This window comes from Eulemur rufifrons, chromosome 24 (assembly GCF_041146395.1).
Source record: "Eulemur rufifrons isolate Redbay chromosome 24, OSU_ERuf_1, whole genome shotgun sequence".
Lineage (NCBI taxonomy): Eukaryota > Metazoa > Chordata > Mammalia > Primates > Lemuridae > Eulemur > Eulemur rufifrons.
Window position 1 is genome coordinate 5,960,813 of NC_091006.1, and position 26,956 is coordinate 5,987,768.

General features: G+C 51.4%; 1 protein-coding gene across 1 annotated transcript in view; it reads left to right on the forward strand.

Annotated features, from left to right (window-relative positions):
* Positions 1 to 26,956, forward strand: part of SIPA1L3 (signal induced proliferation associated 1 like 3) — a 218,843-nt gene that overhangs the window by 132,652 nt on the left and 59,235 nt on the right. Inside the window, exons 4-10 of the mRNA XM_069457233.1 lie at positions 1,893 to 2,023; positions 10,630 to 10,818; positions 11,677 to 11,851; positions 12,714 to 12,817; positions 14,383 to 14,540; positions 18,430 to 19,006; positions 26,526 to 26,800. Of these exons, the coding sequence (XP_069313334.1) occupies positions 1,893 to 2,023; positions 10,630 to 10,818; positions 11,677 to 11,851; positions 12,714 to 12,817; positions 14,383 to 14,540; positions 18,430 to 19,006; positions 26,526 to 26,800 (1,609 nt within the window). The remainder of the gene's footprint in view (positions 1 to 1,892; positions 2,024 to 10,629; positions 10,819 to 11,676; positions 11,852 to 12,713; positions 12,818 to 14,382; positions 14,541 to 18,429; positions 19,007 to 26,525; positions 26,801 to 26,956) is intronic.

Consider the following 26,956-nt stretch of genomic DNA (forward strand, 5'->3'; position numbering starts at 1 on the left):
CCATGGCACTCTAGCCTGGGCAACAGAATGAGACTCTGTCTCAAAAAAAAAAAGAAAAACTGATAAGGCTACAGGGGGAAGTAGACAAATCCACAGCTATATTGGGAGAAGTTGACAGGGTCTCTCATTGAAATTGACAGATCTAGTAGCCAAAAAATAAGGATCTAGAAGATTTGAATAATTCGAACTAATCTAAACTTGGTTTTACATTTCTGTATATTATTAACTTTGTACCTAATCAACAAAGAACACATTCTTTTCAACCCACACGTAGAAACACTTACGTGAAAGGAATGTAGATCAAGTAAGATTATATTAACTCATTAAAACACTTAGTTGTCAAGCAGGTAGGAAGTACTCATCGTGAAGCTTTAAAAAAAAAAAAAAAAAGCATTTTCTTCTTTAAAATGATTCCTGTGTAGCCCTGGAAGCCGTTAAAGAATAAAGTATTCAGTGGTATTTGTTAAAGTGCAGTACGGAAGACTTACTTAGGACCGTCATGACAGGTATAGGGGTCTTGCAGCGGGGGAGAGATTGGGCTCAACTCTGAATACAGCATGGGCAAGTGGGAATTTATAGCCGAGAAGCAGGTTGGGGGACAGTGAATGGAAAATTACTAAGAGGAAGCGTCAGGGGTCAGGGGGATTAGTAAGCTAGTCGTTGGTCAGTGTGCGTTGAGTGCCTACAGGGATGGAGGGCCTGTGCGGGGATTTGCAAGGTGCTGGGTGTGTGTTGGTGGAAAATACAACAGCAATCCCTGTAACTGCTTCGGGGACGAACTGGTATCTGTGGAGTACAATATTTATTCTGTTCTCTGACCAGCTGGAGAGATCGTTTAACCCACTGCAGATGCTGTTCTGATTGGGTCTGTTAATTAACACACAATATTTTGGCCTTAGATTAGCCTTTGATTTGCCAAGAGCATCTCATGAGACTAGGGACCATCGTTAAATATTCAGAGCACTGGGATGGGAAGGAGAGGCAGCTGCTTGCAGCACCGTTTGAATTTCTGACGGTGGGTGAATGCTGACTTTGCGACTGGAGTCAAGATGGACTGCTGGTGTCTACCCACCACAAGCACAGGATGCTTGGGTTGTATGTCGGGAAGAACCGTTTGCCTGGGAAGGGTTGTAGGATAGCAGCATGGTGTCATTTAGGGGATAGAGCAGAAGACTTGCTCCATGACATGCTAAAGGCTCTGTCACCCTAAGGAAAAAAAAGAGCAGTGTCCAATTTACCTAGGTCTAAAGAAACATGGTCAGATAAAGGTGATGCTGAGGGGCTTGTATCATAGGCGACAACAAACATCATGCCCTGCGGATGGTAATAGCCGACACTTAGTACATGCAGGGCACTAAGTGCTCCACGCTCATTAATTTATTTAGTCCTCACTGCTGTGCTGAGGGAGGGGTGGGTTCATCCTTAAGCCCATTTTACTGCTGAGAATCCTATCAGGTGGCTTGGCCCTGGCCCAGATATAAGCCTGTGAGAGGTTCTGTAGACTAGAGTCTTAACCACTTCATGAGGGCTAATGGGCAGCTGAACTGGGCGAACCATTTGCAAGCACAGGGTTAACCACAGTGATGCTGGGTTTATTACATGCCATGCACTATACTAAACATTTTATATTTGTAGCTTCATTTCACCCTCACATCAGCTCTCTGAATCGCGGGTAGCGTCAAGGCCTCCTTTTCTCAGATGAGAGCACTGAGGCTCCGAAAAATTCTGCCTTGGCAGCGGTACTCCAGTAAGGTGGGCTTCTGCCCCTCCTGTGTCTCCGTCACGTGTGGCCGCGACCTGCATCCCACGGGTCCCATCCGCAGGCCTGCTGTGCCATGGGACCTTTCCTTCCCAGACAGCTGACCCCGAACTCGCCTGCTCTTCCTTTTTAGAACATGCCAATTACTTTGGCGTGGATGAGAAGCTGGGGCCAGTGGCCGTGAGCATCAAGCGGGAGAAACTGGAAGACCACAAGGACCACGGACCTCAGTACCAGTACAGGATCATCTTCCGGACCCGCGAGGTAGGTCCCATCACTGTCGTCATTATTACATGAATAATACCCACTCGTGTCTCTGGCCAGGCTCTGGGGGCAAGCGTTTCCCCGGCTTCGTTTCATGTAATCCTCCCAGCAACCCCAGAGAGCAATCCTGTTAGTCTCTGCATTTTACAGAGCAGTATACTAAGACTTAGAGAAATAAAATGATACAGGACTGTGAATAAGTGTGGAGGCTGAGATTTGAATCCACTGTGTCTGACTCAGGAGCCCAAGATCACTAAATCTATGTGCAAGAGATTAACGGTACTCAGCATAGGAAATAAAAGGGGGAGGGGGAGGGGGAGGGATCATTTCAGGATCATGAAGTGTCCTGCGTAGTGGAGAGAAGCATTAAGCCTGGGGCAGAGCAGGAGTTGGGAGAGCTCCCCAGCAGGCCCTGCTGTTAAGCTGATCAGCTGTAAACACTCCCTACAAGTCACTTCCCATTCAGAGCAGAGAATCCCATTGTCCTGGCTCTGTCAGAGGTCTTCCCCTAAATTAAACATCAGCCCTGGCTAGGGGAGAAGGCCTGTTAGGGGCACCCACGCTTTATTAGATTCTTAATTGTAAGTGACAGAAATCTATAACTTGCTTAAGCCAGAAAAAGAATTCATTGGTTCACATAACTGCAAGCCCAGGGGTAGGGCTAGCTTCAGGCATAGCTGGACTCGGAGACTCAGATGAAATCACCAGGCTCTCTTCTCATCTCTCTGCTCTGCTTGGCTCTGCTTCTTTTTGCATTGTGAATGTCATTGTCTTCTGCCACCAGCAAGCTCTCTCCATGTCATGGGAAAATGGAGACCGACTGCTCAGATCTTCTACATCTTTCCACCTCTTCATCCAAAAGGAGCAGACTCATTTCTGTCTGCGGAATCTGGACGGGCTCTGGCTCTGCTTGGATCACAAGCCTGCACCCTGAGCCCGTCACTGTGATCAGGGGCAACAGAGGAGACTGGCCGGATCCAGGACACTGCTCCAGGGGCAGGGCAGGCGCTATGACTGACAGTTCCCTCAGAGCCACCTGGAGGAGGAGACAGGCAGGTCCTCAGCAAAGAGGGGAGCTAGGCAAGCAAAAATGACAGAGACTTCCAAAAAACCCAAATTAGGAAGGCCTTCCCAGAAAGGGGGCAGTTGTCAGCTGGGCAGACCTCCCAAAATGGGTCTCACCAGGCCTGCGGGCCTGGCCTTTGCCCAGGCCTGGAAACGCAGCAGGCTGCCGCTGCCAAGGACTTTGGGTTTGGGGCCAGCCAAGTCCTGGACCTCGTCCAGGCTGGCAGATGCTGCACTGGGGGCCCTTGCCGCGTCCCCTAACCAAGACCTTCCCACTGAGGGGGACTGGGATGACACAGGCTTTGTGGCCGCCGAGGAGAGGCAGCCCCCAAACCACGTGTGCCAGACCACAGGTGGTCACCAGCCCCTATGGGTCCCGCCCCTCCTCCCTCTGCTCACCATTCTGGCCAGATGAGCACCAGGGCAGAATGTGAGGTGACAGCTCACACTGCGTCACACTGTTGTAGGACATATGGGCAACTACTGGGCAAAATGACCATCACAGTCATAGACTAATAAATATTTATTACAGTTATTATAACTGCAAATCTACTTGACACTGTGTCAGGCATTGTTCTGTGCTTTTTATATATATACTTAACTCTCATCAAAGTTCTATGATAAAGGCACTGTTGTCCTCATTTGTATATGACAAAGCAGGCACAGAGAGGTTAAGGGACTTGCCCAAAGCACCCTCCAGCGAGCGGCAGGGCAGGGTGTCTGCCTGTGCCCCGGCCACCACACTCGCTGCCTCTGGGTTTGACAAACCCAGCTCAGACTGCACATTGGAACTGTTCGTGAGTTGTGAGCTTAACCAACACAGTGCTGGCATTTTTCTTTTCGTTTATGATGAAAATAGAATATGTAGAACGAATTTTTAAAGTACCCAGCAATGTCACATGTATTGAGAGTCAGAAGACTTTAGTGCAAAAGTACTGGGTCAAAATGTAATTTTTTTTGCTGTGGTTTGTATTCAGTAGGTTTGAAACGGGCTCAATGCCGTTCCCAGCTTGTACCTGCTTTCCTGTACTTCCCACCCCCAGCACCCACAAAACTAGCTGCTGGGGACTCCAGGCCACCCCAGGCAGGGGGCAGACCCTTTGAGTCTCATGGCCACGGGTCTGGGATTCATTCATTCCACAGAGATGTACTCGGCACCACCCCCATGCCGGGCACTGAGGGATCTGTAGTGGAAAAGGCAGCAGAGACGCTCGTGGGACAGCGTCCTACATGGGACAGCATCCTACGTGGGACAGTGTCCTTCACCGGACACCTCAGCACATTGTACAGTGCAGAACATGATGGCAAGGTTGAAAGGATAGCAGAGGAGAGAGATTAGTGTGGTGGGTGGTTAAGAGTTTTAGACAGGCCGGTCAAGAGAGGCGTCACTGGGAAGATGACATTTGAGTAAAGACCTAAAGGAGTGAGAGAGGGGGCTATGTGGACAGCTAGAAGAGCGTTGCAAGTAGCAAGAACAACCAGTGCAAATGTCCTGTGGCAGGACCATGCTTGATATGTTGGAAACCTTGTGTGAGTCCTAATTTGGCCACTCAGCAGCTCTGGAACTTTGGGCACATGGCTTCCCTTCTCAGAGCCTCCGTTTCCTCCTTGGAAATCTCAGGCTTGCAGGACTGTGACGTGGGCTCAGAGAGTCCGCATCTATAAAATAGGTAGTGCTGGGCCTGTCACTTGGAGAGAGCCCAGTGAAGTTAGCTGTCAGGAGGGGTCTTAGTCTACTGTCCCCTCATTACCCCTGAGTCAGCCCTGTGGATTGTGAGCCGCCTGAGGTTCTCACAGCCACCGGCAGGCCTCCTCTGCCCTCACACACATACATGGGCCACACACAGACTCAGCCCTGGGCCCAGTCCCTTGCAGAGCTGCCCTATAGAGCCTTCAGGCCTGAGGACCCATCATCGGGAGTTGGAGGGAGGGGCAGTGGCCACACTCCCTCTGTCATGGAGGCAGAACAGAGGGTCACACAGCCCCAAAATAGTAGCAACAGCAGTGATGATATTAGCTGACACTTTTAGCATTAGCACATATTAGTGTCCTGAGTGTTCTATATGCATTGACCCATCAAACCCTCTCAGCTGTCACATGCTGTGGCTCCTATTGCTATCCCCATCGTGCAGATGAGGACATTGAGGCCCAGGGAGATGATCACCTGTCGGGGTCCCCCAGTAACACAGCCAGGCTGTGGACCCAGCTGCCTGGCCCCTGAGCCCATGCCCTTAACCACTGCAGCCCAGTGCCTGCTGGGTCAGCTTTGAATTCTGGCTCTGGGAACAGACAGCTCTGCAACTCGCTTGCCATGTGAGCTTGGGCAGATGGCTTTACTTCGTGCACCTCGGTTTCTTCATCTGTGAAATAGGCTCTGTGCTGTCTCCTAGAGACGCGGGAAGGTTCTCTTGGACCGACACACATGAAGTGGTCGCACAAGGCTGCAGGGCAGTAAGTGCTCTGAGTGCCAGATCCTGTTGGGATCGACACTGCTGTTGTGGCTGTCGTTCTTTCCCGAGAGGTCGGGGGACCGTGCCGGGGAGCAGGACTTGAGCTCAGGATGGGCTTCTGTCCTTCTCCTGTCCACATGCACATGCCTCGGGCTCCCGTCAGCCAAGGCCAGAGCGCGGAGCCCAGGCTGCTTTCCAAGCCAGCCGGCCTGCCCCAGATGGCCGCCCCTGACCGCCAAGCAGACAGTCCCAAGCGAGCCCGCATCCCCCAGCAGATGGGACGTGAGCGTTGGCAGCACCAGGCTTCCCACCGAGGCAGGAACAGGCTTGGAGCTGGGCTTTGGCACCGCTCACCTAAACGCCGGCTCCCAGCCCCCAGCCCTCGGCCCCCAGCCCCGAGAGCCTGGGCAGGACGAGCCCCAGGCCAGGGCTGCCCTGTCGTGAGCCCCTTTGCTGACACTGTCCCACCCAGGGCATGGAAGTGGGGGTGGAGGGTCCAACCGGCCAGGGACTGTCTGGCCCACCATGCCCAGCGGGTTCCCTCTGGCCTGGTAAACATGAGTTTTGATAGGGTTATAGGTTTAGATTTTTGTTTTATCAGTTTTTCTTTTTTATTTAAAAAGTACCAAATGCTCGTTGCTGGGAACTTAATACATAAGTACACAAAGTAGAAAAGGGAGAGTCTCGTTAAGCATAAAAAGCAAGTGTAACTGTGCGTCTAGTGAGACCTTATTTTTGTTCAATAGATATGTCCCATTGTGTGTATTTATATAAACAATCTGCAAAGCATACTGTTAAGTGGGTAAAAAAGTCTACTGTAGCTTCCCATTTACGGTTAAAAAATTAAAGATACGGGCCGGGCGTGGTGGCTCACGCCTGTAATCCTAGCACTCTGGGAGGCCGAGGTGGGCGGATCGTTTGAGCTCAGGAGTTCGAGACCAGCCTGAGCAAGAGCGAGACCCCATCTCTACTAAAAAATAGAAAGAAATTATATGGACAGCTAAAAATATATATAGAAAAAATTAGCCGGGCATGGTGGTGCATGCCTGTAGTCCCAGCTACTCGGGAGGCTGAGACAGGAGGATTGCTTGAGCCCAGGAGTCTGAGGTTGCTGTGAGCTAGGCTGACGCCACGGCACTCACTCTAGCCTGGGCAACAGAGTAAGACTCTGTCTCAAAAAAAAAAAAAAAAAAAAAAAAAAAAAAAAAAAAATTAAAGATGCTTACCTATGTGTGTGGCTTTATACATCTGCTTTTGGCATGTATCTGCACATAGTAATGGTTAACCTGTGTTGAGCTCTCTCTGTATGCAGGGTCCAATGCTAAGCATTGTACATCTTATTGAATCCTTTCAAAACCTTGACTGAGACATTTTTATCTCCATTTTATCGATGAGGATAAATGGGCACAGAGAAATTGAGCAACTTGCCCAGGTTTACACAGCTAGGGAGGGGCTGGAGCTGGGATTTGAACCCGGGCAGACTGACTCCCAAGTAACCTCCCAGGAAAATTTCTTGAAGGGTCCACCCACCACCCAGTGCTGAGTCGGGAGCCAGTGGAGAATAACCTGCCCAGATTGGAAACCTCCTTGCTTATGTGGCCCTGTGTGTGTCCCTTTCTCAGTTCACTTAATCTGTTACCTTCAACAAGATGATGCCAGACGTTGTTGGGCCCTGAGCAGAGGAGAGCTGTGATCTGACTCAGGCTGCCACGGAAAGAACCAACGGGGCTTGGGGTGGGGCAGGGAGACAGGGAAGAGGCTGCTGTCCAGGTGAGAAATGACATTGGACGTGACCAGGTGGAAAAAGAGGTGGCCACTTGGGACCTGCCAGTGCCCTACTTTCCCCAGTGCAGAAGGAAAAGCTGGGAGCTTTTCCAGCAGGGGGCATCGGTCAGGTGGTCAGAGCCAAAATGTGACCATAGGCCACCTGTCTCCAGTGTGGAAGAATGATTTCTGGTCCACGCTGTCCCCTGTGCCCAGCAGAGGGCACTGTGGGACAGTGTCAGTAGGCTACAGAGACACTGATCCTGTTGGTGCCTTAACTGAAACCCACAACCCCAGGGCCACCCAGATTGACAGGCAAAGCCCCTGACGCGATTGCTTTGCATGATGTTTCAAGACTACCTTGCTTATGATAAGAGAGATTTTTTTGTTAATTACCGGGGCCAGAACTAGAAACTCCCAAGCATGAGATCATTCTGTTCCTTCCACACATGCCTCTTAGCCAGGTACAGTTTGGCAAGGGTGGGCTGATGTTTAGAGGTGAAGTCATGGCATGTTATGTTTGCCACCTCCTGTGTTTGTTGATTTAGGTGAGCATGTTTTGTAGTTAACACCGATCCTCGTTACTAAACCGTAGCCCCAAGTGTATTTTGGGTGCTTGTAACAAGCCCCTTGGGGAGAGATTTTTCCTTGTCATGTTCTGCAGCCCCTGCCGTGCATGCTTGGTGTGGTGCTGGTCCAGTGCGTGGCATAACCTGGTGGCCAGCAGCACACTGTGGCGCGAAGCGTGTACTAGTGTCGGCGAGGACATGGAGCAACAGGGGCTCTCAGACGGGGCTGGTGGGGTGTAAATTGGTACAAGCACTTAGAAAACTGACAACTCAGTAAAATTGAAGATTAGCATGCCTGGTGATTTAGCAATTTCTCTCCTAACTATAAACCCTAAAGAAAATGAGTTCACATGCACCAAGAGATGCGTCTGTGACAGTTCCCAACAGCACTATTCACAGTTGACAGATACTGGACGCAGTTCTTCTCATTTCGGTGAAGGGGTTAAATCAATCATGGTAGAAATGTCAGCCTCCCACAACGCGGTTGGATCTCATATATGTAGCATTAAGGGGAAGAAGCCAGATAACAGAAGAATCCAAGTTGCATGGAGCTCAAAAACAGGCAGAAATAAATGATCGTGTTGGGAGTCGGGAAAGTGCTACCTCTGGGGGGAAGAGAAGGAGCAGGAAAGGGCTGTGGGGCTGGACATGTTGTATTTCTTGATCTGGGTGGTAATTACCCAGGTATTCACTTTGTGATCATTTCTTTGGCCATACATATATGTGTTATATACTTTATATATGTGGATTATACTTCATGGTAAAAAAAAAAAAAAAAATCAAAGGAAAAAAACCATGAGCTTTGGAGAAGTCAAGCCTGGGTTGGAATCCTGGTTCAGCCACTTGTCAGCTGTGGTGACCTTGGATTAAGGCACCTAGCCTCTTACAGTTTCAGCTTCCTCATCTGTAAAACACAGATAAAACCTCCCCTTAACAGACTCATATATATAATTAGACAATTACTACAGTGTCTGGAACACAGTGCGGTGAACTGCACCTTCATAAATGTGATATGTTATTAAGGTATACCACTTAGACATTTCTTTGGCTGCAAAGTAACAGAAACCCTGGTAGACCATAGCTAAAACAAATAAGGCTTTATTTATTATCTAACAAGAAGTCCAAAGGTAGCTGGGCATAGTGGTGTACACCTATAGTAGTCCTACTACTCAGGAGGCTGAGGCAGGAGGATCACTTGGGTCCGGCCTGGACAACATAGCAAGACCCTGTCTCTTAAAAAAAGGGGGAGGGGGAATCTGGAGGTAGACAGCTGCAGGGATCAACTTCTCTATGACTTTTTGTTGTCTCTTTCCTCATAATCACAAGACGGCTGCCACTGCTCCAGACATCTCATCCTGACACCAGTATCCCTAGCACAAAGAAGTGGGCAGGTGGAAAGGGGCTTTCCTTTTATCAGAGAGGAAAATCTGCCCCAAGAGTTCTCACCAAGCAGAATTCACCTCACATTTCATTGCCTGGAATTGTTTGGGGGCCAGCTATAGGAAAAACTTGCAAAGCAACATCCAGGGAATGGGAATAAAATGGATGGCCGTGATTGGCTTTGGGGTTTTTTTTGTTTTGTTTTGTTTTGTTTTGTTTCTGAGACAGAGTCTCACTCTGATGCCCGGGCTAGAGTGCTGTGGCGTCGGCCTAGCTCACAGCAACCTCAAACTCCTGGGCTCAAGCAATCCTCCTGCCTCAGCCTCCCGAGTAGCTGGGACTACAGGCATGCACCATCATGCCTAGCTAATTTTTTCTATATATATATTTTTAGCTGTCCATATAATTTCTTTCTATTTTTAGTAGAGACGGGGGTCTCGCTCTTGCTCAGGCTGGTCTCAAACTCCTGAGCTCAAACGATCCGCCGGCCTCGGCCTCCCAGAGTGCTAGGATTACAGGCGTGAGCCACCGTGCCCGGCCCCGTATTTGGCTTTAACTAAAGGTTTTCAACCCTGACTGTACATCAGAATCACCTGAGAGGGATTAAAAATACGTGTATTAAAAATACATGTATTAAAAATACGTGTGTATATATGTGTACACATACATACAGGTTAATACATATGTGTCTGGTCCCACCCCAGACCAACCAAATCAGAATCACTGGTGGTGGTTTTTTTGTTTTTTTTTTTTTTCCTTGAACTGGTTGAAAACCAGAGCTACACTTTGAGATCCACGATGGTACCAACATTCAGGACACGCAGGTGTTTTACACGAGAGCTTATGGTACTATGTTTATAATACAATGTCACTGTAATAATGACAATGAGAGCCCACCTCCTGGTGGAGCTGGCTTTATTGATAATACTTCCTACTACACGACCTAATCATCTCCCCTATTCAAATATCAGCTCCACAAAGACTGATCTTTGTTTTGTTCGCTGCACTTGGAACAGGACTCAGTGCCTCATAAGAGGCGCTCAGCCAATACGTGGTGAACAAGTGAAGGTATTTTACATTCACTGTCTCATTTAATTCTCCCAACACCCCTTCAGAGTTATGATACTATCTTGTACCCATTTCACAAAAGAAAAGTTGAGGCTCAGAGATATAAAATCAGTTGGTCAGGATCACAGCGCCAGGAGATGGCAAGTTCAAATCCTGGCTCAGACCCAGGGCTTTCTGACCTTAGAGCCCGCGCTTCTAACCATCACGCATGTCTCTTTCCAAATGGGATTCCCTCCCCCCCCCCTTGCATGCTGTAATCCCTGTCTAGGTCCTGAGAGCCTCCTAACCTCCCTTTCTCTTCCTTGAGTAGCTCATCACCCTGCGGGGCTCCATCCTGGAAGATGCCACGCCCACAGCCACGAAGCACGGGACCGGGCGGGGCCTCCCCCTGAAGGATGCCCTGGAGTATGTCATCCCCGAGCTCAACATCCACTGCCTGCGGCTGGCCCTCAACACTCCCAAGGTGACGGAGCAGCTGCTGAAGCTCGATGAGCAAGGGGTGAGCACGGGGCTTAAGGTGGGGCCGTGGGAGCCGTAGCCTGCACTCTCCTCCCGGTGCCTTTCTGTCCCGGTCACTTGTTTTTTTTTGCAAGTAACGGAAACCTATTTAAGCTAGTTTCAGCAAAAGGAGGGACCTAGTATCAAATTCAAAGGTTGCTAAGAGCAGGAATGTAACTGGGCTTAGGAGGGAAATAGTCTGGGATGAGATAGCCACTAGGTTTCCATGCATGTGTGTGTGTGTATGTGTGTGTGTGTGTGTGTGTGTGTGTGTCTTTCCTCCCCCTCTCTGCACGCTGGCTCCCTCTGCTCCCCTGGCCTCTCCCGCAGTGTTCCCAGTTGCTGTTAGAATTACAGCCACACGCAGACCCCAGTTAAATGACTCTCAGTCCCTGGAGAGCCACTCACTGGCCTATGTGCAGGTGACTGGGGGAGTCAGTGTACCTAAAATGAGCATGGTTATGAGGGGCCCATTCCCTAAAAAAAGTGTTGAACTGTAAGCCCTGAGCCCACCAGCTTTTGCTTTTGCAGGATCTCAGCTTGTCCCAGGCCACCTGCTGTGGGAAGCCAGCTAGGGTAACCCCCTTTTACTCAAGAGTGGCATCGCCAGCCATCCTCCGCCTGCCGTAGAGAGAGCAGGGGCATGGGCGCCTTGCTGTGCCCCTCTGGAATGGGAGAGCGGGGAAGGACAGCTGGGACATGCCCCAACGCCTTTTTGCTTCCGCTCTGGCCGTCGCTCTGAATTCCTGAGCGATCCCAGCGGCTCCCGGGGCTGAATGCCTTAGAAATACCCCTTTGTTCTGTCCCCTCTGACAACCCTGCCTGGCCTGTCTCCATAAAGCCACTCTCGCCTCTGCAGCTCTGCCGGAAACACAAGGTGGGCATCCTCTACTGCAAGGCGGGCCAGAGCTCGGAGGAGGAGATGTACAACAACGAGGAGGCAGGCCCGGCCTTCGAGGAGTTCCTCTCCCTCATTGGCGAGAAGGTCTGCCTGAAGGGGTTCACCAAGTACGCCGCCCAGCTGGACGTCAAGAGTAAGTGGGGGCCCAGTTAGGTCACGTGAGCCAGCACCGCATGCCCACCCGACAAGCAAAGGTTCAGAGGCCCGGTGAGGGCTGGGCACGTTGGCTCACGCCTGTAATCCTAGCACTCTGGGAGGCCGAGGCAGGAGGATCGCCTGAGCTCAGGAGTTCGAGACCAGCCTGAGCAAGAGCGTGACCGTCTCTACTAAAAATAGCCGAGTGTCATGGCACAAGCCTATAGTCCCAGCTACTCGGGAGGCTGAGGCAGGAGGATGGCTTGAGCCCAGGTCTTTGAGGCTGCTGTGAGCCAGGCTGACACCACGGCACTCTAGCCCAGGTAACAGAGCAAGACTCTGACTCAAAAAAATAATTCACCCATGTTGCAGCCGTGACTCATTCCTTTTCCTAGCTGTGCATTTGACCCCAGGGTGAATACCCGCAGTGTGGTCATCCCTGCCTGGACTGACTGTTGAAAGCTCTTGTACCCATAGCTAAGGGCACACATGCAGATTTCTCTAGGCCGTGGTCTTAGGAGAGGAGGTGCTGGCTTATGGATTAAGCCTATCTTCAGACTTAAGCAATATTGCCAAAAAGTTTTCCAAAGTGGTTGTACCAATGTCCACACTTAACCAGCCACATAAAGGGTTCCGGTTGCTCCATGTCCTCACCAACCCTTGGTACTGTCAGACTTTTTAATTTTTACCAATCCGGTGGGTGCATAACATGAGGTTTCCTTTTTATCTAAATTTATTTAATTTTAACGAGTGGATTTAAGTAGAAGTATCAAGTTAAAAACCAGCACAGATGGCGTGTGGGATATGGCAAAAACCCAGAGGTTTTGGAAACACAGTGCTAACTGGTGTTTCTCTTTCAGCCGACTCCACGGGAACCCACTCCCTCTACACCACGTACCAGGACTATGAGATCATGTTCCACGTCTCCACCCTGCTCCCTTATACCCCCAACAACAGACAGCAGGTCAGTGGTTTCCAGGTGATGCACAGTTAGGCGCGAGGCATTCTCCCTCCCTTGGCTGTTGGCCACTGCCTGCCCGGCACTGGGTCCCGTGGTACCGTCCTGTGGATCAGATGGAGGCCCTGGGCTTTGGAGACGTTCTGTATCATGGTCACTTTGTCTGGGATTAGAGACTAGGCCAGGTGTGGTTTGGTATCTGTTTGGTACCCCTTTACCGCTGAAACAAGAAAGAAGGCATACGCAGATTTCTACAGAATTGACGATTCCGTGAAAGATGTTGACGAGATGCGGAATGCTGGTACCTTTCCGAGTGCACAGTGATTTGGGAATAGAAAGAATTTCTCTGGGTTGAATTATTATACGTAAAAGTTTGTCACTGACCTGTGTTCCTGACTATGAAACATGAATGTGTAGGCTAAGGAATAGTTTCTCTTGATAAACAAACAGTTAACAAATTTAAAAAAAAAAGAACTAGCAGTCCCATAGTGTGAGTTGAGCTGCTGTGTGTGTCTGGATTTTGCACTGTGAGCCCCTCATCTAGGGCCGCCCGGGACTCCCGTCTGTGGGTCCTGTGCTACCAGCGTGGGTTCCTTAGCAGTTACTGACTAACCTCAGCAAACAAGGAAAACGCTGTGAATACAACATCACCTGTGAAGATAACGGAGTCTTCCTCAGAGACAGACGAGGGAGAGAAGGCAGGGCTCCCATGGGCCAATCTGGAGCCACAGCTGCCCTGTCCTCAGCTCAGGTGTCCAGGGGAGGGGTGGTGGCCTGGAACTGACCCTGCCAGCTGTCTCTGGTCTGACTCTTGCCGTTGTCTGCGAGTGTGGCTTTGAGGAAGTCGGAGGCCGCTGGCCTGTGCTCTCTTTCAACAGACACTATTTACTGAGCACCTCCTGTATACCAGGCACCGTTCTAGGTCCTGAGGATGCAGCAGTGGGCAGTGAACAGAACAGACAAAATCCCTGTCCTCATGGGGCTGACGCTGCAGCGGGAAGAGGGAAGCCTGTGTGTGCTCAGGGTCGATAAGTGCTTAGCTGTGGGGGCAGAACAGCAAAGATACGGGAGTGTTGGGGGCGGGTGGATCTTGGATAAGAGAGCAGAGGCCTCCGTGTCTTGGATAAGACATTTCAGCAAACACCTGAAGTGGTGAGGAAGGAAGCCATGTGGGGCGCTGGGGTAAGAATGTTCCGGGCAGCAGGAGCAGCCGGTGCAGAGTCCTTGAGGAGGAAATGTTGCTGGGGAGTTTGAGGAAGAGCAGGGGGCCATCGTGGCTGGAGCAGAGTGAGCATGGGGGGTGTGGGAAATGTCAGAGAGGTGACAGGGCCTCCTGAGCCATGGTGGGGACTTCATCCTTCACCCTGAGTGAGGGGGCGCCCGGGGGTTTCTGAGCAGAGCAGGGACATGACCCAACTCAGGCGTTCACAGGCTCCTCTGGCTGTGTTGGGGACAGACTGGGGGGGGGGCAGAGTGGGAACCTGGAGACAGTGAGGAGCTATTGCGATGGTCCAGGCGGGACCCCTAAAGCTAACCTGTGACACTTTCCCCCTCCGTTGCCCATTTACCAGCTGCTGAGGAAGAGGCACATAGGAAACGACATTGTGACGATCATCTTCCAGGAGCCCGGAGCACTGCCTTTCACCCCCAAGAACATCCGCTCCCACTTCCAGCACGTCTTCATCATTGTCCGCGTCCACAACCCCTGCACCGACAACGTCTGCTACAGGTACGCAGCGCCGCACACCGCCGGCCCTGTGCACACAGCTGGACGTCGTGAGACCTGCTGCCAGCCTCAGGCACGTGCAGAGCAGACAGCCGGGCCGCGTGGGCCCCCTGTGCGGCTGGCTGGGGCTTCGGTAGGGGAGCTCCGTCCACACATTCCCACGCCGTCTAGGAGAGCAGCTCCCCACCAGAAAGGAGCATGGCTCCCCAGTTTTGATAAGAAAACCATCAGGGATTTGTATTTGCTTGGAATCTTTTGTTGCAAATGACAGAAAGCCCATCTCAGTCTGGCTCGAGACAAAAAGGCAGTTGTGTCTGTTGGCTGTCGGAGACGGCAAGCGCAGGCAGGACTGGATCCGCTCTGCTCTCCTGCAGAGAGCTTCTGCAGTGGCTTCTCTGGCAGCTCCGAGCTTAACATCCTCCCAGCCGCAAATCCAGCAAAAAGAAAGTTTTTCTTTCCCAGGAGTTGCAATAGAAGCGCCAGAATTGAAGCTCACTGACTTGGTTAGAGCCACGTGCCTACCCTAGAGCCAAAATGACCGGCCGAGCCTAGGCACCAGGCCGCGAGGACTGAGAGGTGTGGGAATGGTGGCCCAGAAGAAAATCAGAAGAGGAGGCAGGGCAGGCAGGGCTCTCCTGTGGACGTGGCCCTGCTCGGGACGTAGAGTTGAGGGGTTTTAGTTCACGTGATGACAAGTAGCACAGGCCTCACACCTGTTCTGTGTCCTTCCCAAGCAACAGTGCTCACCCCAGGTGGTGGCCAGCCCTGAAAGGACGAGTGAACAGCCCTCAGGATGTGGGGCGGGAGATAGAGCAGTGGTCCTTGAAACCATCCGATAGGTGACCCAGGCCCAGGTCAGCACTTGTCCCTGGAGACTAAGGAATAGGCTCTTATTTTCCATTTTTTGAAAATGGTTTGAAATTCAAAAGATACAAAATCATATGCGGGCCGGGCGCGGTGGCTCACGCCTGTAATCCTAGCATTCTGGGAGGCCAAGGCGGGCGGATTGTTTGAGCTCAGGAGTTTGAGACCAGCCTGAGCAAGAGCGAGACCCTGTCTCTACTAAAAATAGAAATTATCTGGCCAACTAAAATATATATAGAAAAAAAATTAGCCCTGCATGGTGGCGCATGCCTGTAGTCCCAGCTACTTGGGAGGCTGAGGCAGTAGGATTGCTTGAGCCCAGGAGTTTGAGGTTGCTGTGAGCTAGGCTGATGCCACAGAACTCTAGCCTGGGCAACAGAGCAAGACTCTGTCTCAAAAGAAAAAAAACTTAAAAAAAGATCATATGCAGATAAACGTCTCCCTCCCACCCCTGACCCCCGCCCGCCCTGCTGCCTTCACAGCGGCAGCCACCTTAGCTATTTCGTGTCTCCTGATGTTTTATGCACATACAAGCAAGCAAGTGTAATTATTCCTCTTCTGCCTTTTTAACACAGATCATAGCATATCATACATACTGTTCTGCATCCTGTATGTTTTCACTCAACAGTTTTTGAGCTCTTTCCGTACCAGGACAGAAAGTGCTTTTCCTTCTATATGACTGCGTAATATTCCGTTGTGTGGATGCGTGGTAATCCTCCCCTGTCCTCTAGTGAACGGGCATCTGGGCTGTTACCCGAGGCCTTGTTTATACTCTCACCACACCCGTGTCCAAGTCCACAGCTGTAGAATAAATTCCCAGGAACGGAGGTGCTGGATCAGAGAGTGTGTGCGTGTGTGCGCCGGCAGTCTCGGTGGCACGGCCAGGATCCACCGGCTTCTCTCAGCGGGGTGTGCAGGAGAAGGCAGGGCATCCCAGTGGGCAGCGCTGGCCGGCGGGAACCGCTGTTCCGGACGTGTTGCCCGCTGGCTGCTGGGGGCCGGCACACTGCGTGGCAGGGCCTCCTTGTGGGCACATCCCCAGGCCTGAGACCCCTCTCCGCTAGCCCGTTTGTTCCCAGGACACACCGTGACACCTGCAGAATGCCTGCGCCTCGGGCTGTGTGGGGCTCAGGACCTCGGAGGATGCCGGGGTTTAAAGGTGTGTTGCTCCTCGGCAGCCGAAAGGCGGCCCTGGTGGTGATGGGAGATGTTCACACAGACACACAAGGAACGGAGGCGCCTTTGCAGTGCTTCGGAGACGGGGGTTGAGCTGGCTGGGGGGGCCCTTCTCCCCTTCCTCCCCCCTGCTCGCCCCCTCCTACCGGGCTCATCACAGTGGCCTGCGGCCTCCCACCCTTCCAGGTTAGCCTCTGCATGGGCTCCAGAGCGAGTTCTCTCTGATGCACAAACCTTTCTTACCTTTTACAATTTAATTTAAAATATTTTTATTATGTGATATTTTAAACATTCTGAAAAGTACAGAAAATAATGTAACAGACACCCATGTGCCCACCACCAGATTTAACAGATGTTAACATTTTGCCTTATTTATTTCGGCTCTCCCTCTTTCCTGTATTTTTAAAGAAAGAAAATGTTAGACAGACAACCAAAGCTGCCCCGCAGCCACCCCCGCCCCTCCCCGCCCCTCCTCCCCCACAGGCAGCTGCTCTCAGGACAGACCCGACCGTCCCCGCCCTGTGCAGGGAGCCGGGCCACAGATCTCCCGTCGGCCTCCTGCCCCTCCGCCCGGCTCCCCCGCTGCCCCGCAGTGAATTTCTAACTGTCCTTCAGGGCTGAACTCGGATATTCTGACATCCTCCGGGGGTGCATTACCCCTTCTGTGTGCTGTTGCCGGACACGTTTCTGTCACAGCGCTCATCGCACACACATAAAAACAACTTGGTGGTGTGGCCCTCGTCTCCCTTGAAGGTAACGCCCTGTCGTATTTACCGTCCTGTATCCTTCATGGCACATAGCGGGCCCTAAAGACATCTTTGCCAGGGGGACAGTTGCCTGGCCCAAACATGGCAGGTGCTGAGAAAATAACTGTCGAATAAATAATTATGAGTGTTCTAGAAATACTCATCAAGCTATCTCGTGGTCACACCATCTCCTGGTTGTGTAAAGAGTCATCATCCTTTGCTGTTTCAAGTCACCCCGTTACTGTCCTCCTGCTGCCTGTGGCCTGTAAAAACCCGGTCCCTCCTGCCGGGAAGCGAGGGACCAGCTGTTCTGATTGCCGAAAAACCTTCAGCAGTTTGCAATTTCATGATTCATAAAATTATGAATCAGGACTATGAGAAAAGCCAAAATATGTCACTATAAACAGCCAAGTGCTGAATGAAGAAGTTGCAAAGCGCTTCACATCTGTAGAGCACAGTCTGCCTGCCCCGTTAGTTAGGGTTGAGGGACCAGCGAGGCCGTCTCATCCGTCCCAAAGCCAGACCCACAGGACTCCTTACAGGAGAAAACGTGCCTGGTCTGTGTGGCATTTCTTGAAGAATGTCTGCTCCGGGAGATGCCCGTTAACCTACACCCACTGTACTTTGGTAGAAATCTGTTTCTTCTGGGTCTGTCCAAGTTCAAATCATTGCTTCAGTCAGTACTGAGGACCTGCGGGGAATCCACTAACCCGAGGCCATACGCGCCCCTGGGCCATACAGGGTCGCTAGACAGTGGACGCGAGATGGGGAGCGAGGGGTCTGGCCTGGTCGGCCGGGGTCGCAGGGCAGCTCCGTCCTGGTCTCCCGCACGTGTTGTTCTCCTTTAGTCCCTTCATGAGGCAGCCACAGTGGTCTTTAAATATTGTCACCACCGGCACCTCCATCCCTCAGGGACCCAGCAAGAAGCAGATCCCCCTCACCCCAAGACTTTTTATTATATGTCTAACCTAGTTAGCCAGCAACTTACTAATTAAACACGGACTTTCCTTCTTCAAAAGGAAACTCCTATTTTTGATCGTATGTTTTCTTTCTAAAGAGTCTTAGTGCGTTTCTTTCCACCGTCTAAATGATCTCTCCCTCCTCAGCATGGCTGTGACCCGATCCAAAGACGCTCCTCCTTTCGGGCCCCCGATCCCCAGTGGAACCACGTTCCGCAAATCCGACGTCTTCAGAGACTTCTTGCTGGCCAAGGTGATTAACGCCGAGAACGCGGCGCACAAGTCTGACAAGTTCCACACCATGGCCACCAGGACCCGCCAGGAGTACCTCAAGGACCTGGCTGAAAACTGTGTCTCCAACACACCCATTGACTCCACTGGCAAGTTCAACCTCATCTCCCTGACCTCCAAGAAGAAGGAGAAGACAAAAGCCCGGGCAGGCGCTGAGCAGCACAGCTCGGGGGCCATCGCCTGGAGGGTGGCGGCTCAGGACTACGCCCAGGGGGTCGAAATCGACTGCATTTTGGGAATTTCCAATGAGTTTGTGGTGCTCCTGGACCTGCGCACCAAGGAGGTGGTGTTCAACTGCTACTGCGGGGATGTCATTGGCTGGACCCCAGACGCCTCGACACTCAAAATCTTCTATGGGCGAGGGGACCACATCTTCCTACAGGCCGCAGAGGGCTCTGTGGAGGACATAAGGGAGATCGTGCAGAGACTGAAGGTAAGGGAGCGAGCGGGCAGTGGCGCAGCGGTTCACATGGTTTTGGCCTTGGAGGCCACGTCCCTACCCAGTCAGTTAGGCCAAGACACTAACTGGCCTCAGGAGAATCAGGATTGTCATTTACACACTAGAGGTCTGGCAGGTCCTGCCGCAGGGGCTCTTTCTGGGGAGGGTTTGGGCCGGGGATCCGGGGCTCTCCAGGCCACCACCGTGGAAGGACAAGAGACATTAATCCTAGAGGTTGGTAGAAAATGTAAGTTTAAGCTTATGTTAAAGATGTAACAGAGCACTTTCCAGAAGAATTAAAATATAATGTAAAGATTCAGACCGTTAAAGGATAGGCAAGAGGCAGCGGGAGAAAAAATATAAGAAACCATGATAAAAGAAACAAAAGAAATGTAAAATTATATGGCAGGAATAAGTTAAATGTTAGTAATCTCAGTAAATGTGAGTGGTTCAAATTGCCCTATTAAAAGACAAACACTCACAGTCACTTAAACTGGTGAACAGCTCAGACCACTGACCAAATCCAGAGTGGCAGATTGATGACAACTTAGTTGGTAATATCTGCCTTAAGCACTGTGCTGAGAAGTACTTAGGTCACATCTGAGCTCCAGGAGAAGGAACACTGTGGTCAGTGATGGCCTGTTTGGTGGGTTTAGGAGAATGACATGTCATGCATGCCAAATAGAGAAGGCAGTGTAATACAGGAGTTAAGAGCAAGCACGGGTTCTGGGCCAGGCGCGGTGGCTCACACCTGTAATCCTAGCACTCTGGGAGGCCGAGGCAGGAGGCTTGCTTGAGCTCAGAAGTTCAAACCAGCCTGAGCAAGAGGGAGACCGCACCTCTACTAAAAATAGAAAATGTAGCTGGGTGTCGTGGTGCATGCCTGTAGTCCCAGCTTCTCGGGAGGCTGAGGCAGGAGGATCACTTGAGCCCAGGAGTTTGAGGTTGCAGTAAGCTGTGATCACACCATTACCCTCTAGCCTAGATGATAGAATGAGACTCTGTCTCAAAAAAACAACACAGGTTCTGGAGCCAGAAAGTCTGGCTTCAAGTCCTGGCACTGCCACTTACCAGCTGTGTGACCTTGAGCCAAGGTATTTAGCTTCTTAGTGACTCAGTTTCCCCATCTGAAAAATGGGAACGAGAATCATCCCGCATCATGTCCAGGTTTTAAGGATTAGATGAGTTCTGTTTCCCAGACAGGCTCGCCTGACTTGGGTGGCTGTGACCTCCCTGTGCCGCTGTGACTGGTGGCTGTCCTCACCCTCCTAGGCCTTTGCACCCTCTCATTAAGTTCAGGATGGATTGGTAAAGACCTCTCAGCTGTCCTAACTCCAAAGTTCGTGCCACTGGGGGAACAATAGCCAGTGTTTAGATTTCCCGTTAGGAAGTGAGGTCTGGGAAGCTACTCACTTGCTTGTCTGCTGTGCCTAGAACAGGGCTGGCACGTAGTAGGTGTTCAGTAATGACTCATTAGTTGGTTCGTCGAATGAGTTTACTGAACCTTTACTCTGTGCTGAGCATTTTACATGCATGATCTCACGTAATTGTCACATCTACCCCATGAAGTTTAGATCCTATTCTTGTCCCCACTTGTCAGATGAGAAAACTGAGGTTCGGAGAAATATAGACACTCACATAAGGTCATTTAGCCAGCACGTGGCAGAACTGGGGTCTGAATCCAGGTTTTTCTGACTCTGAAACCTGCCTGTGCCCAAACTCAAGCCTGGTTTCTAACTGCTTACTCAGCGTCTCCACCCAGGTGTCTGAGCAACCCCTGAAACTTAACACATCCAAGAGCAAACGCCTGGTGTTCCTGCCCACCCCCACAGAGTTTTCCTGTGTCGGGAAAGGCGAAGTCTGTCACTCTGTTTGCTGACATCAGATGCCTCGGCATCAGCCCGGGCTCCCTCTCGTGCCCACATCCGTCAGCTCTGCCTCAGTAGGCAGGTGCCAGCTGCTGCGTCCTCTTCCATGGCTTCCACCCTGGCAGCAGCCACCCTCATCTGTCCCAGAGTGTAGCAGTAGCCTCCTCCCTGGTCTCCCTCACCTCTACCCTTGCTTCCCTGTCACCTCCTCTCAGCACGGTGGTCAGAGGGATCTGGTCAGGTCACTGCTCTGCTCCCAACCCTCGGCTCACTCTAGGTAAAAGGCACAGTCCTTGGGTGGCCCAGGAGACCTCGTATGATTTGGCTCCCTGTTGACGTCTCTGACCTTGTCTCCCTGTGGCACTCTCTGCCCCAGCCACAGAGGCCTCTGCTATTTCTCAGGTGTGCTAGACAGGCGCCCAGCCCCAGGGCCTTTGCACTTCCTGTGCCTTCTCCCCAGATCACTTTCCCTGATCCCCACGTGGCTCCCTCCCTCCCTTCTTGCAGGCCTTTGGCCACGTCACCTTGTCAGTGGAGCCCCATGATCTAAGACTGCAAAGCCCCTTCCCGAGATGGCCTGGAGCATACTCCACCACTTTGTCTGCTTTGCCGTCATCTGCCGCGCTTTTATGTGTTTGTTCACTGCTGTGTCCTCAGCACCTAGGTCAGCATCTGGTACACAGCAGACACTTAGCGAGCGTGAACCGAGTGCGTGCACGAATGCGTGCCCTCCTGTCGTGACAGCAGTAGCCTTTGGGGAGGGCCAACTGTGGGTCAGACCCTGGTCAGTGCTTTGCGTGGCTTTGCATTTCTTCTTCACAAAGCCAGTGAGGCAGATACCGTTGTCATCCTCACTTCACAGATGCAGAAACTGAGGCCCAAAGAGGTGAAGTAACTTCCCACGGCCCAGAGTGAGTTAAGAGCCTGGGTTCTTAAACATTAGGCTATTCCATCGCTCAAAGTCCTGACGGCAGCTGGCGTTTCTTGAGCAGGGACCATGCCAGGCCCAGTGCCAGGTTACATGTTTTACCCACGTCCTCTCTGTGCCACTCTGTCCCACACCCACCCCCGTGCCTACTGTTGGTACAGTCCCTTCAGAGCACATTTCCAAAGCCATCCCCCACCCCCAGCCTCAACACCCCAAAGCCTGCTGAGGAGCCAGTGGGCAGGAAACGATGACATAAGCCATCTCCTATGAAGGGGCAGGCCCAGCTCAAGTGACTCATGACAGGGAGTCTGTCTTCCTTGGGAAGCCCTCCAGGGTGAGGATTCCACGCCCTCCCCTGGCAGAGCGGGGGTTCAGACCCTGGCAGGCTGACTCGACCTCCCCAGACGTCCTGAACTAATGGCATCATACAGTTTGTTAATAGAACGAGTTTTATTATGTGTCTGGCCCTGGACTGGGCAATGCTGTGACACAGCAGTGACCATAATGGGCCCAGACCTGCCTTCCTGGGGCTCCCATCCAGGGCAGATACCGAACAAGCAATTGCAAGTGCCAAGAGCTTAAAAAGGGGGGTGCTAAGGATGCCAAGAGAGCCTATCACAGGGACCTAGATTGGACAAGGAGAAGGTCTCGAATCCATGGGTTGGATACAGTCCTCAGACGGATTTGGTTACCAAAGCTTAACATCCAGGGGATTTCTCGAGAATGTGGCTTTCTGACTGCTCTAGAAGGTGGGCCCACCTTTGCACAGGACCGTGATGTGCTGAAGTAGGGTGATGGGCGCTCCCTCTAGATGGGGCACAAGTGCGCCACGCGGCCGTGACGCTCACCGGCCCACGTCTCCTGTCCATGGTGCCCACCGGCACCCACGCTGCGGAGCCAGGCCAGGGGCTGGGGAGCGCCTCCCTGAGGAAATGAGACTAGGACAATAAATAAGAATCATCCTGGTGAAGAATGGGCAGGGGGGCTCCTTTTTACTTATTTTTATTTTTTAAATTTCTTTTAGAGACAGAGTCTCGCTCTGTCACCCAGGCTGGGGTGCAGTGGCCTGGTCATAGCTCACTGTAACTTCAAACTCCTGGGCTCAAGCGATCCTCCTGCCACACCCTCCTGAGTAGCTGGGACTACAGGCATGTGCCACCACCCCAGCTAATTTTTTCTATTTTTTGTAGAGATGGAGTCTCGCTCTTGCTCAGGCCTCCCAAAGTGCTGGGGTTACAGGTGTGAGCCACTGTGCCCGGCCCTGATTTTTAAGTAAAATTTATGAACTTAGTAAAAGAGAAAAGGGGCCAGGAGGACAGCATAGCAGCAGGCAGTTCAGCAGAGTGGCAAAAAGCAAGGGTCAAGATCATCTGCTTTATGACCCTGGGCAGGTGACATTACCCTCAGTTTCCCCATCTGTAAAATAAGCAAATTAGTCGTACCCACCTCATACGTGAGATATCGGTGAAATTGAGCACACGAAGGGCTTTCCCAATCCCTGATGCACAGACCCGCCCCCAGGAAAATCAGCTTTGACAAGGGGGCCGTGGGCCATGTGGCTGCATAAGACAGCAGAGGTGTTTTTGAATTGGTTTTTGTGTTTGGTGTCATAAGCTGCTCCCTCTGCCCTGTGTCTCTTCCGGAACCTTGTCAATATCAAGACGGGTTCTCCTCATGTGAGACTTCCTTTGATTTGCTACAAAAGCAATGGAGACAAGTCTCAGGACACGAAGAGACAGACTGGCTCTCTCCTCCTCATCTAAAGTGATCCAGAGCAGCTGGGGTAGGTCGTTACAGACCGAGCTGCTAAAATAGACTGAAAGATCCAGGAGCTGAAACGAGATGGGAGCTCATACTCTTCGTTAGCACTCAGGCTGCTCAGGGCTGGCCGGGACAGCGTAGGGGCTCAACCTTGTGTCTCCCCTGTTCTCTTGTATGGAGGCAAGAACTGTCCTTCTTCATGGTCAGACTGAGTCACTCCATAGCCACGTTCCTGTCTGCAGGAAGGGAGGAAATGTGAGTGTGGAGGGCAGCAATTTTATTTTTAAGAACATGAGTTAGAAGTTCCATCGATTCGTATCCTGTTGGCCAAAACTGAGTCATACATCTATACCCAGCTGCAAAGGAAGCTAAGAAATGTGATCTCCAACTAGGTGGCCGTGTGCCCTTGAAACCCGGTTTCGTGGTGGGGGTCTAATCACTAAAAGGTAGAGAGGGAAAATGGGTAGTGGATCACAGCGGGCGGTTCTTGCCAAGGCAGCATGTGTTGCACTGTTACCTGCATGTACCCTTTCCGGGCCTCTGTGGAAGGTTGGCCCCTCCCTGTGGGTACAGCCCGGGACTCTGAGGGCTGGTGTGGCCTGATTGGTCATGGGCATGGACACATAGGACTTTTCTACATAACCCACAGCCAAACCCTTTGGGCACAAGAGTGACTGCTTCAAAGGGAAGAAGAATTTTTTATTCCTGAACCAGAAGTAATGGACTAAGATAAATGAATACAGTCACAATTTTCTTTTTTGAGGCTCTAAGCAGTCAACTTGCCTTTCAAACCAATTTTACTTTTTAATTATGGAAAATTCTAAACATATGTTAAAGTAGAAGAAATTGTGTATGAACCCTGTCTCCACTGCTGGCTTCAGTGGTATCAACTCATGGCCAGTTTGGTTTCTACCTTCCCCCTGATTATTTTGAAGCAAATCCTAGCCATCATATCATTTCATCTGTAAACTTTTCAGTGCTTATTTCTAAAAGACACAGACTCAAAAAATACCTATTTTTTAAATCATACATAAAAAATTAACAGTGATTTCTTGTCAAAGAAATTGTCAAATAGGTTGCCACCCATGAATGGGCTGTGAAATTGATTACTGGGTCTCAATAATTTTAAAGGATATGTGTCTTAGTCCCTTTGAGCTGCTGTAACAAACACCTAGCTGGGCATGGTGGCGTGCCCCTATAGTCTCAGCTATTGGGAAGGCTGAGGCAAGAGGATCACTTGACGCCAGGCGTTGGAGGCTGCAGTGAGCTATGATCGTTCACTGCTCTCCAGCCTGGGGAACAGAGCAAGACTCTGTCTCCAAAAAAAAAAAAAAATGCCTTAGATTGGGTATCTTACAAACAACAGAAATTTATTTCTCACAGTTCTAGAGGCTGGGAAGTCCAAGATCAAGGTGCTGCCAGGGTCAGTGTGTGGTGATGGCCCCTTTTCAGGTCACCAATGGCACCTTCCTGCTGTGTCTGCACACGATAGGAGACGTGAACAAGCTCTTTGGGCCTCTGTTATGAGGGCACTTATCCCATTCATTAGGGCTGCACCTTAGCAGTAGGATAGGAAAGAATAAGAGAATCAAAGCGCATCTTTGAGTAAAGGTAAGTACTATTTTGTGAAGCATTGCTTTAGTCATACGTGTTCCCCCACCTCCCAAATTCTCACTGTCCAAATCAGTAACCAGAAAGATTTGGTGACAGGTTCAGATAAGTCCTTTGCCATCCAGACTCTTACTTGCCATCCACCATGTGAGCAGTTTGCATTGCAGGGCCTGTCTGTGGCTGTGGATGTGTGCGTAAATATGTGAATATGTAGGGTAGTTTGTGACATAAAATTATTTCTTAGTTCAAGTGGTGGTCAGAAAAGCATGAAAGCCAGCACTTTAATAGGTACATTAAGTAGCAGAATCTCTAGCCAGGGAATGACTTCTCCCAGGAAATATGAACCATTACCTGTTCTTTTTCCACAATGCAGTTTTAGGAAAGAACAGGCAGGTCTTGGTATAACTTGCTGAACAGCCACGGCTTTTTAAGTTCATCTTGTTGTGATCCCAAGAAGAGGAGGGAGTCACCGGTGGCATGCTGAGGGCGGGGGTCCTCGCAGCCGCGGTAATGCGTTGACGTGGGGAAAACCTCACACGGGTGCGTCAGGGAGAGGTTGGAGGGAAGCCCGTGTGGGGTCTGGCCGGCTCCACGCGGGGGAAGGTCTGAGGAGGAGATGGGGAAGAGGTTTGTGCTTCCAAGGACGATGTCATGAAGGAAGAGAATATGATGTGAGCTCCTAATCTAGAAAGGATCCTCGCACTGCTGGCCTATTGCTTCTCCTGCTGATTTTGGTTGGAGTCATTGCGTCCGTCAGGATACCATTTAGTGGCTTTACATCACAAAGGCTTATTTCTTGCTTGTGCTGTCTGTTCACCCTGGGTTCAGCTGAGTGAACAGCAATGCTCCACATTGCTCTAGCGCTGGGCCCCAGCTGCCCAAATAGCCACCGTTGTCTAGAATGTTACTGGTCTCTGTGGCACAGGGTCACACTGGCGATTAAATACCCCCACCCAGAGGACATACCAATTCCACTCACAGCTTTTTGGCCAAAACGAGTCCCGGAGCGCCCCCACCCACAAGGGAGCTGAGAAGTGCGATCCCACTGGCCGTGGGAACGAGGGAGACCAGGACATTTAGAGAACGTATTCATAGCTCCCGACCGCCGTGGTCTCTGCTCGGCAATAAGCAGCAGGGTTGCAGGTCCAAGTTTCCTCTCCAGAAACCAGGACCAGGACGCCGGTTGAGGCTGGGTGGGCGTTCACCCTGCTGGCACCCCGGCTTGACCTGGAAGGGCAGGTGGGAGTCAGCAGGTCTTTTGCCTAAAGGGGGGAATCTGACGAGGGGTCTTCAGAGGGGCTGACCCAACAGCTCCTGTTTAGGTGATCGTGCCTGTTGCTTGCAGGTGATGACCAACGGCTGGGAGACGGTGGACATGACCCTGCGGCGGAACGGGCTCGGGCAGCTGGGCTTCCATGTGAAGTACGACGGGACGGTGGCTGAGGTGGAGGACTATGGGTTCGCCTGGCAGGCTGGCCTCCGGCAGGGCAGCCGGCTAGTGGAGATCTGCAAGGTGGCTGTGGTCACATTGACCCATGACCAGATGATCGATCTGCTGCGTACCTCTGTCACTGTGAAGGTGGTCATCATCCCACCTTTCGACGACGGCACGCCCCGGAGGTAAGGCCACCGACCCCGAAAGGCGGAGCCTGGTGGACTCATAATACAGGATTGGGGGTGAGAAGTTCTAAGAAGGAAACGAAAGCAGGGTGACCCAAGGGGCTACAGCACGAAGGGAGAGCGGCTTACGAGGTGGGCAGCAGAGGCCCCATGGCG